The following is a 2,492-nucleotide window of genomic DNA, read 5'->3' as shown; positions in this document are numbered from 1 at the left end:
AATAATTATGCACACCTGATATAGGGTGTTGATGTCATTAGACCACACCCCTTCTCATTACAGAGATGCACATCACCTAATGTGCTTAATTGGTAGTAGGCTTTCAAGCTATACAGCTTGGAATAAGACAACATGCATGAAGAGGATGATGTGGACAAAATACTCATTTGCCTAATAATTCTGCACTCCCTGTATGACCTTGACCTAAACTAGCTGTTCACTGGTGTTTCATCTGTTTCATGTATGAACCCATGAAGTCCTGCATGCTGTGGTTTAAAGGTGAAGGAAATGCACAGCAAGGATGTGAGCCGGAGTTGTTTTTGGTGTTTGTTTGTTTTTTTGGTTTTTGTTTTTTTTGTTTTTTTTTAAAGGAGAAACCAAGATATCCATATAAGTGAAATAAAATCCACAGTAAAGGGCAGGGTCTATTCCTTTATCAAGGAGAAAAACTGCGATGTACAGTTGAAATGAAGACATCATTAAGACATCTCAGGGGTTAAATATGCAGCAAAACTTCTTTACATGGGCAGAAAGGGCAGTCTTCAGTAGTCCAGGCCACTTCAGCTCATGTTGCCCATGATGTCAAATTGACATCCTTTATGTAGTTTGTGTACATGATCTAGTCATATTTGGAGATCAGGCCAGCAGTTAATGGATTTTTAAAAACATTTTAAAACGTATCCTCTCTAAAGAAAAACCCATGTGTGAACAGAGAAGGTGTATATCTATCATGGAAACTGAATTTGGACGCAGGCTGTAAAGCAGTCTGATAACGGGGAGCTCACACTCCTGGTAGAACATGAGGAGTGCGTTTTATGCCGTTTACCTGCTGATCGTTTTTTAATGTTGTTCTCTAAGCATTAATTATAAACCATCTGTGTGTTGGCATCCAAAAAGCATTGAAACTCTCTATAGCTGCTGCTCAGCCATTGTTCATTACAGCAGGCATGTTTTTGTTTTGTTTTTTTAATTAATTTACTGCAGGCCTGTTTTCAGTCTGGATTCCTGCGCACAGGCATGACGTGACACAGCAGAATTCAGTTCACAGGAACAATGTTTCCCTCTGAGAGTTGATCCGATGCCAAGTTTAGTCCAACAGCTTCTGTTTTCTGCCCTCTCCGATCGCTGCAAGCTGTGACTTTGTCCGCCCCTCAGACTATCCACAAACCATTTCAGTTTTACTGGATCTGTATTCTTTTATTTCAGTGTTTTGATTAGCAATTGAAAGTGAAATTGTGTTTGCTGACTCGTCCGGTGCTGAATAAACACTCCTGCTGGCCGGCTCAGTGAAATGCGTCTCTTTGTTTGGACAGCAGAGTCGTTTATCTGCTCTCAGAGGGCGTTGCAGCTCTGCCGAGTGGTCGTGTGGGTGAGGACGGGATGCCCGTGTGACAAATTGCATAAGTAGCGCTCTTATGGTCCGAGTGCGAATAGATTTCCTTGCTGGTTAATTTCCAGCTCTGTGTCCAGGCTCCATTAGAGTTATTGATGTGCAGCGTTCTCCTCTGCTGTAAGGGTTATTATAAGAAGATGATGATCCAATTTCAGTGTCACACACTCAGCAGCTTCTGTGAGCATTGAGATGTCTTAACCATGAAGTCACTCAGCTGCGTTAGCCACCATTTTCTCAAACCGTTTGCTCTTTCTCTTGCAGTTAAAACTTGAAGATCGATCGATCGTCATCAGAGACTTCGTGCGAAGAAACAACTCTAATGTGAGTGCGGCCCTCCGCCTGTTTGGAACTCTTTCACCTTCTCTCTGTCTGCGCCGCTCTCTCGTTTTCCCTCTGACAGTCACGTCACTGTTCATCACTCTGTTTCATTTGCTGCATCAGGCATGACCTGAATATTACTGCAGGTCTGCTCGTGTAGAGGACTGAAAGGAGACTCTTACCTCGTGTAACACGCAGTCTGAATACAAATGAAACATTAAGCTCTGAGGTTTTCTTCACAGTGCGAGGTCTTGTGCATGCAAAAAACTCCTAAAAGGTCTGAGGTGCTAACAGGCTGATGTGCGTCTCTGTTGTGTTTCAGGATAACCAGTGTGGCTCCGTGACCAACATGAACATCGAGTGTGCAGTGAAATTAGTTGGAACCAACTGCGTTCTGTATCCAGTCAACAGCAAAGACCTGCAGCACATCTGGGTAAGAAGATGAGCCGAAAGACCAGATTTACTAAGATTCAGTTCAGCGTGAGAACCTCTGCCCTGCTTTGCTTTAAGCTAAATTAGTTTCTCTGCTTTGCTTTCTTTTAACGTTTGTGGATGTTTGACGTGAGGAGAATTCAACTTAAGCACTCAGTGACACATTCTTGCCTTAAACAGTCCTATATAAATAATCTATACTTTACTCAAGTTAACTGCTTTTCTTACTGCAAGCAAAGGCTTCTAATAACAGGGAAGGTGGTCCTGGTCAGAACAACTTTCCTAAATTGACCTCTAGAGACTCTGTAGCTTCATATGGGGACATTGCATTTTGGCTTTTCTGCACTTT

General features: G+C 42.5%; 1 protein-coding gene across 2 annotated transcripts in view; it reads left to right on the top strand.

The window, feature by feature from the left end:
• The window catches only part of ube2o (ubiquitin-conjugating enzyme E2O), a 44,073-nt gene that overhangs the window by 26,847 nt on the left and 14,734 nt on the right, over positions 1 to 2,492 (top strand). For both annotated transcript variants that reach the window (XM_005736261.2, XM_013911646.1), the window contains exons 2-3: positions 1,655 to 1,714; positions 2,034 to 2,144. In XM_005736261.2, the coding sequence (XP_005736318.1) occupies positions 1,655 to 1,714; positions 2,034 to 2,144 (171 nt within the window). The remainder of the gene's footprint in view (positions 1 to 1,654; positions 1,715 to 2,033; positions 2,145 to 2,492) is intronic.

This window comes from Pundamilia nyererei, unplaced genomic scaffold, assembly GCF_000239375.1.
Source record: "Pundamilia nyererei isolate P.nyererei 1_Seehausen unplaced genomic scaffold, PunNye1.0 scaffold00068, whole genome shotgun sequence".
Taxonomy (NCBI): domain Eukaryota; kingdom Metazoa; phylum Chordata; class Actinopteri; order Cichliformes; family Cichlidae; genus Pundamilia; species Pundamilia nyererei.
This window is presented reverse-complemented; position numbering and strand designations above follow the sequence as displayed.